This window comes from Apodemus sylvaticus, chromosome 15, assembly GCF_947179515.1.
Source record: "Apodemus sylvaticus chromosome 15, mApoSyl1.1, whole genome shotgun sequence".
Classification (NCBI taxonomy): Eukaryota; Metazoa; Chordata; class Mammalia; order Rodentia; family Muridae; genus Apodemus; species Apodemus sylvaticus.
In genome coordinates, this window is record NC_067486.1 from 71,791,124 (window position 1) to 71,806,372 (window position 15,249).

General features: G+C 39.6%; 1 protein-coding gene across 1 annotated transcript in view; it reads left to right on the forward strand.

The window, feature by feature from the left end:
- Positions 1–8,793: 8,793 nt before the first annotated feature.
- The window catches only part of Fgf12 (fibroblast growth factor 12), a 563,409-nt gene continuing 556,953 nt past the window's right edge, over positions 8,794–15,249 (forward strand). The window contains exons 1-2 of the mRNA XM_052158018.1: positions 8,794–8,892; positions 9,073–9,215. Of these exons, the coding sequence (XP_052013978.1) occupies positions 9,203–9,215 (13 nt within the window). The 5' untranslated portion in view covers positions 8,794–8,892; positions 9,073–9,202. The remainder of the gene's footprint in view (positions 8,893–9,072; positions 9,216–15,249) is intronic.

The window sequence follows — 15,249 nt, forward strand, 5'->3', positions numbered from 1 at the left end:
GCTTCCAAGTCTTTGCATTAATGCAGCTCTGAGATCCATTATGCTTTTGTATGCTTCTGCTGTTGTTTAATTTCACTTGCCTGAAATTAATCACTAATTTTTCCTCCCCTTTTAATAGCAGTTTTGGGTTATTTTTTGGCACCAGCAACAAAGCTAATTGTTCCATTTCAGCATTTTACTTTGCCTTTGTAGCCACAGCCACTGTGTGAATTGAGGCTTGAGCATGAACATAAAAACCAGGAGGATTCCCACCAAAGAAGAAATAAAAGAATGGATAAAGCTTTGTCATCGTTCACCACACGAACAACACTCATGTGTATATCTGCAAGGCGTCATGGAGAAGACGTCATAGAGATTGCTTGTTGTTGGCAACATACTTAGTAGTTACTGCTTTCCAACGCTTAACTAGAACTTCTGGTTGTGTTTGCTAAGTGGATGGAGTTGAGTTCTGAAACCAGTTATTGTTGTGTAAACAGACAGCCTCCCATGTGAGGATGTACAGAAACACACATGTCGTTATGGCGACAGAGGCAATGAAGTAGGATGCCAGTGAACTAAACTTCCCATCTTGTTTCTAAGTGTTCCTTTGTTCTAACTGCTTCATTGACCGGAGAAAACGTGTTTTCACCCCATTTTTTCCATCACTCATCACTGTTTGTTAATAGGAAGTTTTCCAGCATGGGAACTACAATTTAAGCGCTATCAATCCAGAGACTGATAATATATTCTACCAATCTACTATTGTTCTACAAGTATGCTATTAATAAATATTTATTCAGTGGATGAATGACAGATATTTGTTATGTTTGTTAGCTTTTTGAGACTCATTGTGTATTATATATAAAACAAAAGTAGTAAACATGTTTCTATCCTGAGTTTTGAATGAAAGAAGAACAAGTTCCACTCAAATATCTACATTCTTTTGAAGCCAGACATTTGATAGGATTCTTCAGGCTAATCCAGATATGCCTTTGTTCTCTTATTAGCACTAGAAACTAAGAATGAAGTTGGTTTTTGTAATAATTACAAATACATTTGAGAGATTGCCTTTTGTATATTATTTTGTCTGCTTAATTTTCATTCTCACAGTAGAATGGGGACACTAAACTGGAAAATATAATTTTCCCGGATCATGTTTAGATTGATTATTTCAACCTATGTAAACTTGAGACCTAAACATTAATGAGATTGGCAGATCCCATTTTAAATGGGCATTATGCCAGGGTAACAGATGGAGCCTGAAACTGTTGGTTGATGGCTTGTGTATAATTCTCTCATATTATCAAGTGGACATAGTCCTTAACAAGAAATGTCAGAAATGTTTGTCAGTTGGTTTCCAGATGCCTTACCCATGCATCATTACCCTGCTGCAGTGTTTTATAAGTCTCTTCAGACCTTTACCAGTCTCCAGAGAAATCACCGCTAAACCATGTAGACAGGTAAAACCTGGCTGGATGACACACTTGCTTTCCTGCCCTGGCCAACCTTGTACAGACTATCCTTTACTTATAACCTGAGCCATTTCTACAGAAACGACCATTCAGCGTTTTCTGAGGGACAGCGCTCGTTCATTTTCATCCAAGAAAGAAAGTAGGAACCTTGCAAATACTGAATAATCAAACTATTTTTCCTTTCTGAAAGGTCATCCCCACTGTCCACAGAATTCTCTCTCTCTCTCTCTCTCTCTCTCTCTCTCTCTCTCTCTCTCTCTCTTTCTCTCTCTTCTCTCTCTGTGTGTGTGTGAGAGAGAGACACATACACACAGACACACATAGACATACACACAGACACACATAGACATACACACAGACACACATAGACATACACACAGAGACAGACACACATACACACACAGACATACACACAGACACAGACACACACACACACACACACACACACACACACACACACACACACGGTGCCCCTCCCCCACCGATACATCATTTTGACCTTTGACCCTTTTTCATCTATCTTATTCTTTTCTCTGCTGTGACTAATTTCTCCTAGCCTTAGGCTGTCTATGAGTGCACTGACTGCTTAAAATGAACATGTGAATTCAGTTTCAGAGACACATGGACCTATGTCTTATTATCTATGGTCTTTTCCTTGGAGTAAGCACTGAGCACATTAGCTAGCAGTCCTTCTGCCTCATGGTGCACTTGCTGCCTCTGGCATGTCACTAAAGACCTAGATTATGTCATTAGGATTAGTTATTGATGGTTCCCATTTGTCAAGTAAATTGGCTTTATAGCCGTTAGAAAGCATTATCTCATTAAACTCATTAATTTAATCATGAGGCATTAAGTAAGACAATATTATTGTTTGAATATGAAAGATCCCTCACAGGCTCATGTATTAAAACATTCGTCCTTCGCTAGTTATGCTATTTTACAACATTCTGGAAACATTAACAAGTAGAGTCCAGATAGAGGAAGCGGATCACTAGGAGAGGGTTTTTCGAGATATAATTTTGCTTGCTTCTTCCAGTTTCCCTCTCTGTGCATCCCGTCTACCATGAACATGTGAACTACTTCAACACAAGTTTTCCCTGCCATGAATTTCTGCCCAAGCTCACAGGGCTGAGCAACCATCAGTCGAAACCCCTGGAATAATGAGCTAAAATAAGTCATTTCTCTGTCAGATTATTTCTGGAAGGTATCATGCAAAAAGCTAACTAACATACCTCATGTATAACGCACTCTTCTGGAAGCCGGAGATGTAGTAGTGAGCCAAATGGCCATGTTCTTTGATCTCAGGAAACTTATAAGCCGGTGATGTATAAAATCAAACTTAATGGAGACAATGAATTGAATACTTCTTATACCTTATGGTGAGTAGTCATCTATAGAGGAGAATATACTTCAGTTACAGATGGCCAGCTGTTGTTTATAATGCATTATCCAATTATAGAAGATGAAAAGTAAGGAAATGATTGAGCCCAAAGACCAGGCTGTTAATCCTTTCCATCCATACTAAGCTCTTCCAGAAGAGTTGAATGGGCATATATAAAAAATGGATGTGGCTGGGAATTGATTTGACACTAGCATGACAGTTTAAATTAATTAGAGGTAATATATTACTGTTAATGAACTTCAAACATGGGTATTATTTTTGTGTACCCTGAGCAGGAAACAAAGCTAATAACATTGTAATCACAGTAATGTTACAGGCTCAGGGAGAAAGATTACAGCTTCAAGACCTGACTGCGCAACTTAGCCCAACATGTAGGAGGCCCTGAGGTCAATTTCTAATACACACTAACTAACTAACTAACTAACTAACTAACTAACTAACTAACTAACTAACCGACTAACTAACCAACTAATTGGCTAACTAACCAAAGAGCCAATTATCTAACCAAACAACTAACCAACCATCAACCAATTAACCAATGAACTAACCAACTATTCTAATAGCTAACCAAACAACTTATTAACCAACTAACTAACTACCTAACCATCAAGTAAATAAATTAATAATTTAAAGTTGTACTGTGAAAATGGGTATAAAAATGGACATTTTGGACAATGAGAATGCCAGGATGTCAGGCCATTCTGAGAACAGTGGTGCTAATACAATTTAGGTCTTGGCATTTGAAATAGCTAAGACTAGGCTACTGTCCATTTTCATGTTTCAGTTCTTCATCTATAAGTTCATCATAACTAGATCAAAGGACCTCAGATTAACACTTTCAGGAAGCATTTCTTTCTTTAAAAATATGTTCTCATATATATTACCAGAAGAGAGGTGTGGACTTGAGGGTTTTGAACCTTGCATTTTTAACCTAATCTAATAACACATTACTATATCACAACAAGTGAAATCTAGTTGAATTACTGGTAGTTGAACAAATTCATATTTATTTTACCCTCTGCCTCTTTCTATGTCCCTTTTTTCATTGTGATTCACATCTTGCAGAACAAATGTGCAAACAATAACTTCTTACATTCAAGAGTACTTTTGGTATCTCACGTGAACCCAGTTTTCCCTGCCCCAAGCCTAGCTTTGTGATGCTAGATCCTCAGAAACTAACTAGCATGGTGTGTCTCCACCAGGAAACTTACTTAACACCTTAGGTCTCCTGGCTTGCTAAGTCTGGGTTCCTGGTAACAGCCTGTTTTATACCTTGCCATATCTTTTAAATATCATTTGTGTTTCTATCATCTTTCACAATTGCCATGTTTCTGTAGGGTAGAGGTCATGCTTTATTCATGCCTTATATTCTCTGTGTCTCAGGTTACCCATCTTCAAGATAGATATAATAATCATAGTACTAACTTCAGAGAGTTTTGTGAAGATAACATTAACCAAAGCATTTACAGACTATATTAAAGTACACAGCACATAGTAGGTCCTTAGTACTAGCTCAATATTATCATTATCTGTAACCACCATGTTTTAGTCAATGTCATAAAATAAAGCACACAAGGACCTATGTATCAAATAACATTAATTAATCCAGTGAGTTCTTAGGGTCAAGAAACTCCTTTGGCTTCAAAGATGATTCAGGAGCCCATTCAAGAATAAGGTTAGTAAGAATAAGGAATAGAAAAAGGATTTATGCATAAATAATTATTATGCTCGAGAAAAAACAAGAGAGGATAAAGAATACTCGCTGTTCTCAGTAGAGTATGTTAATACTGAGAGGATCAGCGAGGCTGTAGGAATAGGGTAAAATCTTAGCGAGGTTTTCAGAAAAATCTACAATGCATATATGTATATGTATGTATTTGATTTGTTGCTATGGTGAGGTGAAAGCATTCCAACAATGACTGTGTAACACAAAGTGGCCTCTAAAGATTTGCTTAGGATCATGGCAATTATGTTTAGAACTTAAGCCTGGAGAAGAATAGGAAGCTCCTTTTTAAATTTAATTTTATTTTTATTTTGTTTTCTATATTCTTTGTTTACATTCTTTGTATACATGATTTTCCCTTTCCCAGTTCCCTCCTCCCCATAAGTCCCATAAACCCTCATTCGCCCCCCCCCCCCCCCATTTCCCCAATCAACACCCTCCTTCTTCTCTGTCCTGGTAATTCTCTACAATGCTGGATCAAGCCTTTCCAAGACCAGGGACCTCTCCTTCCTTCTTCTTGGGAATCATTTGATATGCGAATTTTGTCTTGGGTATTCAGAGCTTCTGGGCTAATATCCACTTATCAGTGAGTGCATTCCATATGTGTTCTTTTGTGATTGGGTTACCTCACTTAGGATGATATTTTCCAGTTCCAACCATTTGCCTAAGAACTTCATGAATTCATTGTTTTTAATTGCTGAGTTGTATTCCATTGTGTAAATATACCACATTTTCTGTTTTCTTAATGTTAGATCACAGATTTTGCATTATGTTTTATTTATTTAGGTTTAATAGGGAACCTTAGTGTTTAGACTAGCTAATAAAAGTAATGAGAGCTTACAAAATAGAAGGCTGCTCTCTCTCTCTCTCTCTCTCTCTCTCTCTCTCTCTCTCTCTGTCTCTCTCTCTTGATTTTGTTCATTATAGATGGGGAGATGCATGAATGTGGTCCCTGGAGATGGGTTGCCTCTGCCCTAAAGGCAGGACCTTGAAGGTTAGTTTTGTTTCACAATGAAGCTCATACCCAGTCTACCCATTTGAGTAACACCCAGTTTATTATTGCAAAATAATAAACATTAAGAGCACTAAATATGGCACTACTGGGGAGAATGTGAACTCACCCAATCACTATAGAGATCAATATCCAAACGAGTAAAAAATGGAACTACCACATGATCTAGGCAAACTATTTCTGCATATACTCCCAGGAGAATATTATTCTAAATAAAGAGCATCAGCTCTCAATCTGTGGGTCATGACCCTTTTGGGTCAAATAATCCTTCTGGGTCAAATGACTCTTTCATAGGGTTGCCTAAGACCATTGGAAAATACAGTTATTTGCATTAGGATTCATAGCAGTAGAAATTCACAGTTATGATGTAGCAACAGAAATAACTTTATGGTTGGGGGTTCCCACAACATGAAGCACTGTATTAAGGGGTCGCAGCATGAGGAAGGTTGGGAGCCACTGCCATAGAGACATCTGCGCCACCATGTTTATTGCTGCATTGCTCACAACCATCAAGCTACAGAAAGAGCCTTGCTGCCCATCAGAAGATGGATGGGTAAGAGCATGTGACTTATGTCAGGGATTCTTAAAAATTTTGACATACAAATTCTTTTGCCCCCCCCCCCCAATTTTTTTTTATATGAAGACAGGTATACAAATAAGATAGGCATACAAATCCCATGTTTTGGTAGCTATCAAGAAATTTGTTTAAAAATAATTATTTTCATTTATTTAATGACAAAGAATACTATTCTCACTGTGATGGCTAGACCTATTATTTTTACACAAAGAATTAAATCTTGGCTGAGGAATCAATGACAGAGGATGCAGAGCATCTGCAACAGTTTTGGAGTCAATCAATCTTCTGATCCTGAGGATGCTGCTTTGTATAAATCCCTAATGCAAGATGACAGAAGTATGTTCAGACATTGTTAGAGATTTTGCCTTTATCCCAAGACAAAATTCATGTAATTAATTTTTTAGGTGAAATGCAACTCATCAACATAAATATTAATTTTTTAAAAAATTAAACACTCTGGGGCTGGGGCTATAGCTCAGGAGTAGCATGTTTACCTCCCAAGTATCGATGCCTAGATTCAATCTCTAGAACTAATTAAAACATATAGTACAAACTGAAGATGTACTTATCTGATGTTTGCACACTGACAGATGATCATAGGCAAATATTAAAAGTCTATGTTTACTATAATTAAAACTCATATAAACAATGCAAGAACTGCAACTGAAAACATAGGAGTGCCAAACCTGAATCAGGAAGCTTTGGGTAGCGTCTGTCGGTGTTTTGTGCTCTGACGGTTGCACAGTGATACGTGTACATGCGTATGTTTAGAACCAAGGCTGATATTAGATAAAATAAGACAGAGGAAATCTTATATCTGGAATCTAGATTTAAAAAAAAAAAAGACAAGAAAGTGGATGGGTACTATTTTCAGGGGGAGAAGAGACATGGGGGGAGGGGAAGAGGGACAGAGAGAAGGAGGAGTGTGAATAAGTATCTAACCAGGATGCATTGATAAAAAAGAATACCTCTAAATGTCTTTAAGGAATAAATACATCATGAGATATCTATCTCTGTATAACATGCTCTTATGGGATGAGGCTACTGTCACAGTACTTCCTACACCCATAAAATGTTGAAACGATGCCTACGTTTTGAAATTCTCCAATTTGTAATTGGAAAAAAATGTAAAGTATTTGCTAATTTTCAGTTGCTCAAATTTCCCTAAGGAAATCCCCCAAACAGCATTATTTTTATTTTTATTTTTATTTATCTATTTTTGTGTGTGTGTGTGTGGGCATAAAAACAAGTGCAAAGAACAGAGGAAGGCTTAGCTGGACACGTCTTCAGAATCTGCAGATCAGCTGCAGATAGTTTATAGGCTCTGTGATCCCATCCTTTAAGGTTTGTTACAGCCCAGGAAGTTACTGGTAGGACATCTCTACTGATGAGAGTCCCTGTCTTGTTGAGTCACGTGATAATAAAAATCGGTAGTCATCAAACAAAGCAGCGGCAAACAAACCCCAGCACCCCTTTTGAATCACTAGAAGGTTAAATTATAACCAGTCCAGTGTTCCTTGTCGCTAGTGCATTTTATTTCATTTCCGTGTTTTGGAAGTTGGGGTGGAAATCTACTGTGGAAAGAGTCTCCCCTTCCTTGGTGTGTGGGAGTGATCCCTCTATCTCTTTCCTTAGCTTTTCCAGGTATCTGAGTTTTCGGTGTTCGGTTTTTATGCCTGAGAAAAATATTACTGTTTTGAGAAGAAAATATCTTCTTAGGGAAATCTGGACAATTAAAAACTAGTAAATATATAACATTTTTCCAATTAAACATTTTGTGTATGAGCAAAATACGGCATGGGCTTGAGGATAGCATTCCATGGTGTTTTGTCTTTTTGAGCCTTCTCTACAGCCTGAAACAAAAATGCTTGCCTTGCCACTTAAATTTTTTTTAAAAGAGGGCGGAACCACATTTCTCCATTTCGAAATACATAGTTATATCTATAAGGCGCCTTCCCACCTTTAGGGACTTTCCTTCTTCGTAGATGTTGGAAATAAGGCAAACAGTGCCTCTGAACACTCCAGGCCGGGCGCTTTGTTTGAAGAACTTCAGAAACCGTGGAGCCTGTACTGAACAGTGCTGGGGTTGGACGCCAAAGGGGACACCCAGTCTGCATATACAGAAAAGGGAGGGCGCTAAGGTACCACAGCCCCTGACTCCTGCCACTCCACCCGAAAAGCACAACAAACAAGCACAGGGATGGAGAGGGTCGACCTGGGAAGTCTGTAGGGAGAGAAGGGGGGTGGGGGGAGAGACACCTGGGAAGTTACTGCGGCAACCACGAGGAGCGCACATCCTGTCCACTAAGCAGGATTCGTAAATCCCTCTGCCTAGGGGAAGGCAGCACGCTCAGCTCAGACACCCTGGCCTCTTGGAGGGCTTCAGTAAGCAATCCTGGAAAATCGGATGGGACTGATGCGCCGTTCCAGTCCAATCCATTTTCTAGTTTGCAGGGGAAAATCCGGTCCAGCGTTTATTTTTAGCAGCGCTTTCCTGTGACCGAATGCTACCGCTTTCGGGCTGGGATACGGAGGACCGTATTGGGGAGAGAAGCCAGGGAAGGCGGGGGAGCAGGAGGCGGTGAAAAAGGGAGGGGGACGCCCTGCGCATGCGTGCCAGCGCCCATGCAAATCTGCTGTACATCCAGAGCAAAGTGGGATGATCTGTCACTACACCTGCAGCACCACGCTCCGAGGACAGCTCCTGCTTGCAGCTTCCAGACTCAGGTAAAAAACAAAAAACCAAAAACCAAAAAACCAATTCTGAGCGGGCCTGTGCATGCTTTTCAGTATCAGATATGCATCGCAACCTAACCCCTGTAGAGGCAAATCTGCTGCTGCCGCTGCTGCTAAGTGTCCTTTGGTGGCTGATCGCAGCTTCAAGGTTTAAGAAATCCCATCTTTCAGGAAGCCTGAAGGGAAAGAAGGAAGTACAGGCGAAAGCATCAGATTGGCTTTCCAGATTTGGGGATCTGAAGCGGGCCCACATCTTCCTGCCAACTTCCATTGAACTTCCCAGCACTCTAAAGGGACCGAAATGGAGAGCAAAGGTATGTGGCTGTCCCCACCGGGGCACTTCTCACTGCATGTGCGTGTGGCCAGGGCAGCCCTCGGCTAGGGGACTGCAGTGCTCCGGAGCGGGAGGAGCATCACACTAGGTCGATAGGAGGAGGAGATGCTATGTCCGTTGCAGCAGCAGGAATGTGGCAAGAAGACCACTAACTCCCACAGCGTGCAAGCCAGTGTTTAATACTCCCATCAGTTGCGTAGTGAAGTAGGATGAGTTTTTTTTTTTTTTAGGGGGGTGGTGAAGACTCCCTCCCAAAATGGAGGGGCAGGAAAGATGTGTTGGTAAAGCGATTTCTTTCCTGTAACGATGGACTGAAATACATATATTTTGTTGGCTTTAGGATATGCTGACAGGCATATTTATAGCTCATATCCAATAATGCATTGCTAAAAATGTTTGAATTTCTCCACCCCACCCTACAAACATGGTGTTTCTGGGTGTGTATGGCATCCGACTGCATTTTGAATGGGTATTAGACAAAAAAAAATAGGATCTCTTTGAAACAGCGTGCACAGGAACTGACCTCTAAGAAGATCAGGGTACAGAAGTATTGCTTGGTTCTCTGAGTGTGTTGCATTCACTAGTTTTGGATATAATACATATTTAAATTCTCCTCATAAGCAAATCTGAAAAATTTACACCCACCAACTGCTACATGAACTGTGGGAATGAACTTCTGGTTGGCATACCTAACGCATATAAACAAAGCAACCATTAGAATTGTAAGTTTGGATGTCATTTGGACTTAATCCCACAAGAACAGGTCTCTTCCCTTCCTTAAAATGCCCACTAGGTTGTGAGTACCCTGAGTGACGGTGTGGCCAGACACCCAGGAGGAATATAGAATGCATTTAATTTTGGTAAAATCAGAGAAATGATGTCAACTTTTATGAAACTATATTCATTATCCAGAACTGGAAGAAGCTATATTTGAAGCAAGGTTTTATTTTTAACCAGAATGTCAGTCACTGTGGCGATGTACTTAAGGCTCAGGGAGAGTTGGTGAGCTACCTATTTCTGGTATGATTAATAAAACTAGAGTGTTGATGATAGCAGCCGTCTGCTCAGTAAGGTTATTTTGAGTATTTAATTAGTAGGTTTATTATAATTGTACCTAGGTAAGCATTGGCACCGAAGGAAGATCTCAAATGATGTGCCGAAAGAATAGTTGTTAGTTTTCAGATTGAGCAAATTATTTTGGTGGCCACTTCATCTGACAATAATGTACATATAGAGAAAATCCACGTCTCTTAATATACATAATGTATTACAGAATCCACTTTAAAATGAAAATGCAATCTTTCTCAAATCATAAATTAATTTAATGTTTTAGTTAAACATTTCTTGGACATGAGGTTAACAACAGAGAGTATCATTTTACTATGAAAAACTGTTTTTCTGCTTAGACGACACCTGGTATTTGGCCATTAAATCTGGTTATTTGGCAGTGGTTCTTGGTAACATTTGCCTTGAATTTATACAGCAATTATTGGTCTATCATAAAATGAGGATATATCTCTGAGCAATATTTTGTATTTTCTTTTATTGCCTATAAAGAATGCTGTCTGCTTTTCAGAGTTCCAGGTGGTTTATAAGTCCTAATAATAACATGGAGTTCCAACCATTCTGCCAGTCTGGAGAGTTCAGAAGGGAGACGGAATTTCAGAAATAGACCTGAGAGGAACTGGGCCAAAAGTTCTATGTTAAGTCAGACAGTAAGGATCACAATTCCGATATAAAGGCAATGAGAACTCGCTATAAGCCTATATTGTGGCCATTTTTCAGAGGACTCATAATTTACTTCTAAGAAAGGAGCAAGTGAAAGTCTTGATGAATTTTAATTTCTTGACTTTACAAAGCTGAGTTGTCCAATTAGCAACCATGCTGACACGAATACTTTTAGTTTCTAAGTCAATGCAAATGGCATGGTAAGAATTGCAGCCAACTCTAAATTTTTATTCCAGAGGGCGGGGGGGGGGGAGGAGTATGTTAAGGGGCATTTGTGTCTGCATTCCACTCTAATTGGAACATATTTCATTTTTATGCTCTGCCCCCAATATATTCAAATGTAATCATAGGAAGATATTCTCAAATAATAAGTACATTACATATTATTTCCTCTATTGGAATGAATTTTAGATAGAGTTAAAGAATCATCACATGATTCAGTTGACTGTAAGAGAGCGTTCTAGTAGCCTCTGTGTAGATGTGAGTCCTGTAACCAGCGTCAGGCTGCCTTCACATTACCTTTACTGTTTGAAAAGCAGCACGGCCAGCCAGCTCCGTGAGTACTGCGATGCTCACAAGTAAGATGAGTTCTGCTTGCTTTCTTACTACTTTACATCACTTCCTGCCATTGAAGATAAAGAGGAAAACAGCTCAGTTCTGAGTCAGTGTCAAGGATCTCTGCACCATGGTAATTACCTTGCCTCCAAGATGGAGTTTGATGTGTTTGGAGTAACTTTGACAGAAATTGTGCCCTGTACATCACAAGGACGAGAGACTGTTTTCTGCACTCTAGAATCACTTGGCATGCTTCATAAACATTCTCACGAAGGATCATATCTAAGATACTTAATTAGAATGTTGGGTAGGAACAAAGTGTGTACACTTTTTGAATGTCTCGGGTGCGATGTATTTGAGAGCCCCTCATTTGTGCACTGGATGATAAGCTGTGGTTTGCAGATGCATTTAGAGCTACAGGATGCTCATTTTTACCCAAGCCCCCTAAACAGACTGATTTTCAACAAAACTCCAGGTAATCTGTATTCAGGCTAACGTTTGAGGAGCAATGATTTAAAGGTACCTTGCGTTTCTCTTCTCTGTTTCCCCCTCTCCTAACTGTATCATTCTTTGCTTTGCATAGATTCTCAACTTCATGCATGTTATCAATTAAAAATAAACACCTATAGTGATTTTTCTACATAGAGATGTTTAGGCTGTATCCTCTGAGCTTTGAGTTTACCTGGTTTTAGGAAGAGATCTGTGTATAGTTCTTAAAAAACAAAAACAAAAACAAAATTCCTACTCTGTCTTAGTTACTTTTCTATTTTTGTGAAAAGATACCAAGGCTAAGACAACTTATAAAAGAGAATGCTTATGGTTTCAGAGTGTGAGTTCATGATTATCTGGGCAGGGAGCATGGTGGCAGGCAGGAATGGTGCAGGAGCAGGAGCAGATAGATTACATTTTCCAGAGAGAGAGAGAGAGAGAGAGAGAGAGAGAGAGAGAGAGAGAGAGAGAGAGAGAGAGAGAGAGAGAGAAAGAGAGAGAGAGAGACAGAGACAGAGAAAGAGACAGACAGAGACAGACAGACAGACAGAGACACAGAGAGCATGGCATGTGCTTTTGAAACCTTAAAGCACCACATTCCTAGTGACACACCTCCTCCAAGACCACATCCCTTAATCCTTCCCAGATAGTTCCACCAGCTGTGGACCAAGCATTCAAATATATATCTCAATGGGGGGGGGCATTCTCATCCAAACCCTCACATCTTCCAATTGATGCTACTAGCCAGTCAATAACCATTGATCCTAGACCTCACTTGTGTTGGTCTATATTTCAGGAACATGAGCATGACCTCAGAGATTTTATAAGATGCTTGCCAAATCTCAGGCTCTCTCCAGATTTATTACTTCACACCCGTGTTCCTGAAAAATTGCATGGTCATTTGCATGCATGTTAAAGTCTCAGAACCACTTGTCTAAATCGTAGGCAGTCAACTGTAACTGAAAGGGACCGTACGCAAGACACTGTGGTGGGAAAGCTTTGGCAGAGATCATCTGCTCTTAGTGGAGGTTTTAGCTGTGTGTTCATGTCCCAGACCTGGGTTGTTTCGGGGAAAGAGTGGAAAGGAAGCTCTCTGCCTTGTTTGAAGTCCAAACAGACTTGCTTTCAAGAACTCCAAACAGACTTGCTTTTAAGAACTCCAAACAGACTTGCTTTTAAGAACTCCTCCCGTTCTTACGTTATGCATTTACTTTCAGCTCCTAATCATCTTTAAACATGTGTTCTCTATGCTCATTGAGAACTCCCATTAAGATACCACTGTTAACCCATGGTTGGCTCATGGTTAACCACTGTTTAAGCTGGCATGCATCTTAGCAGAGCACAGGTCACTTCCATTGTATCGCATTTTTGTTCAGCTCTCGGAACTGTCTTTTCGTTCAGTGTTCTGCACTGTCTTTCCTGACCTCTGTGTTTAACAGCTATTTAAATAGCGTGTTCTATGCAGCTGAAATGCCTGTTTGTCTTTTGTATGTTGTATTTCTTACACTGTCAATAGAATGATCTTTATTTAAATAAATATGTAATGAGAACCAACTTTGTGAGCGATGTTCCTAGTTCTGAAAATCTGTAAGAAAACTAAGCAAAATGTAGTAGGTCACAGCCATAACTTCAGCACCCAGAGAATTAGGAGGATGGTCTCTAAAATATAGTTAGTATGAGGCCAGTCTGGTCTACTTGAGACGCTGCTTTAGTAATAAAAACTACGATGTAATCCTTGATCTTAACCATGTTGCTCTCCTACCCAGTGTCTTTGTTACTGTATTGATGAACCTTCTTGAGGGCACAATTTGAGCCTCTATTCAGCAGGTACTCTGGAGTCCACCTTAGGAAAAATGTGTTACTTTCCATAGTAGGTACACTAGTTTTACATGCTGAGTTGATTTTACATGCTGAGTTGAATAGACAATAGTTTTTAGCTACATTTTCATGTGTTGGTATGATTAGTACCTAGGAGAGAAAAACTCATCATATTACAAAGGCACTGAGAAATATCAGTTTGATTCCAGGGCAGAGAAAGCCAGAAACCAACTTGTGTTCTCTAAAAAGACTTACTCGTGCTCTCTGGAGAAGTAAGAAAATGTTTTTTGTAGTCGTTAACTTAATAGAACTGAAAAGTAATTTTAATTGCATCCTAGTTAAAAAACACTAACAACCAGAGAGACCACAGTAGTGGAGAAGTCAGATCTAATATGGAACGTGGTGGAATGGGCACTGGATGTAGGACACTTAGCTTCTTGCCCAGTTCTAATGGTGTTAACTTTGAACAGCTCTCTTTGCCCTTCTGGGTCTCAAGAATTTTAAGCATTATAGAGGGTTTGGCTCATCTGATTTAAATGCATGATGAATTATCATGTTGCTCCAGGAATACGCTTCAGTGCAGGGTGATGATTTGTGTCCTGACTCCCATTCTCTAGACCTGGAGCTAGGATCTACATGCAGGCCCTGAGTTGTTTATTTTAGAAACACTCATGTTCCATTCATCTCTCCAAGTCCTTGTAGGTTACCCAGGAGGCTAGAATATGGAATTCTAGTGTAATTAGAGACCCCGAGAGAAGACTGAATGTTCTACAGCAGTAAGGCCTTTCTTTGGTTTCTACCTTGATTTATTCAAAAGAAAAATCACTGTGTGGGAGAACATGTGAACACCAACTATACATCTCCTCTGAAAGCAGCTCCAGCTGACCAGCTGCCTCGCTGGGAATGGATTGTCTGACTTAAGTGGTTATTAGCAGACTTGTTATCCTCAGCAAAGAGTCCAGGGGTGGCCACTTTCTTAGCTTTGCCATTTTGTTCTTTCAAGTTTGTGAAGTACTGACATTATTAGATTGGTATTATTATGTGTGTATTTATTTGTTTTGAGCATTCACATGTATGCTACAGTATGTTTGTAGGTCAGAGGATAACCTGTCAGGCTTGGTGGCAAGTACCTATACCCTCTGAGGCATCTCTCTGTCCTTAAATCGACATTTTTCACCCACTAAGTGACCAAGAGTGATCTATGAGATTTGTTTCTGACAGTTTCTGAATGTTCTGCACATTAACAACTATAAATAACACCATGAGGTATTTTGTGGTTTCACAGAGGTCTTTGTATACTATCTTCTTTAAAACTCCATGATTACATGTTTTGTCTTCATCTCATAGAAAAAATGGAGTATCAGAAAATTAGGCTGTTTCCCTATAAACCAAGGCTCCTCCTACTCATTCCCACCTCCATACCA